At 60.6% G+C, this 681-nt stretch overlaps 1 protein-coding gene across 1 annotated transcript in view; it reads right to left on the minus strand.

The window, feature by feature from the left end:
* Positions 1-681, minus strand: part of LOC103919209 (leucine-rich repeat-containing protein 32-like) — a 3661-nt gene that overhangs the window by 2595 nt on the left and 385 nt on the right. The window contains exon 2 of the mRNA XM_009326675.1: positions 361-409. Coding sequence (XP_009324950.1) covers positions 361-409 — 49 coding nt within the window. The remainder of the gene's footprint in view (positions 1-360; positions 410-681) is intronic.

Consider the following 681-nt stretch of genomic DNA (forward strand, 5'->3'; position numbering starts at 1 on the left):
GCTAACATCCATGGCAGCTGCCTGAATCCCCGTGAGACCCTGCACTCCAGCCTACCTCTTAGCAAGCATCTCGAGCTGACACTCCCACGGCAGGGGCTGCTGGTGGGTGCCGCCGGCACGGCAGGGACATGGGAGCAGATGGGTGCTGGGGACCGGCTAGCAGGAGACCAGCTTGGAAACAGGAGAGCAGAGATGAGCTCAAAGCTGGGAAGGTCAGAGAGATGGAGGCTGGAGGGAGGCGAGAGCTGTGGGGAGGAGATGCACCCTGCACTGCGCAGAGGGATGCTTGCAGCCCCACTCAGACCCAGCGATGCTGCCAGGGCCATCCCACCCCAGGGGCTCCTCAGAAAGCAGCCTTACCTGCTGGCACGGCGCGGACCTGGGCCTCGCCTCCCCGTTAGACTGGACTCTGAGAACAGAGGGGAGCAGCCAGAGCAGCAAGCATCCTCTTTCAGCCAGCCTGTGTTCAAACAAGAGCATGTTGGGCTGCGGGTGCTGCCAGCCCCGTCCCGCTCCTCCAGCGCTCTCTGGCAAGCTGGGCAGGAGCCGGGCTCTGTATAAATAGTCTTTGGGATGGGATGGGGGAAGAAGATAACGCATGTGGGTGTTTGTAGCTACGGAAGTGGGAAAAGAAAGACATAAGATTGCAGAGGGGGAAAAACAGTGCACAAAGCCACAAGG

The sequence above is a fragment of the Pygoscelis adeliae genome, unplaced genomic scaffold, assembly GCF_000699105.1.
Source record: "Pygoscelis adeliae isolate BGI_AS28 unplaced genomic scaffold, ASM69910v1 Scaffold216, whole genome shotgun sequence".
Taxonomy (NCBI): Eukaryota; Metazoa; Chordata; class Aves; order Sphenisciformes; family Spheniscidae; genus Pygoscelis; species Pygoscelis adeliae.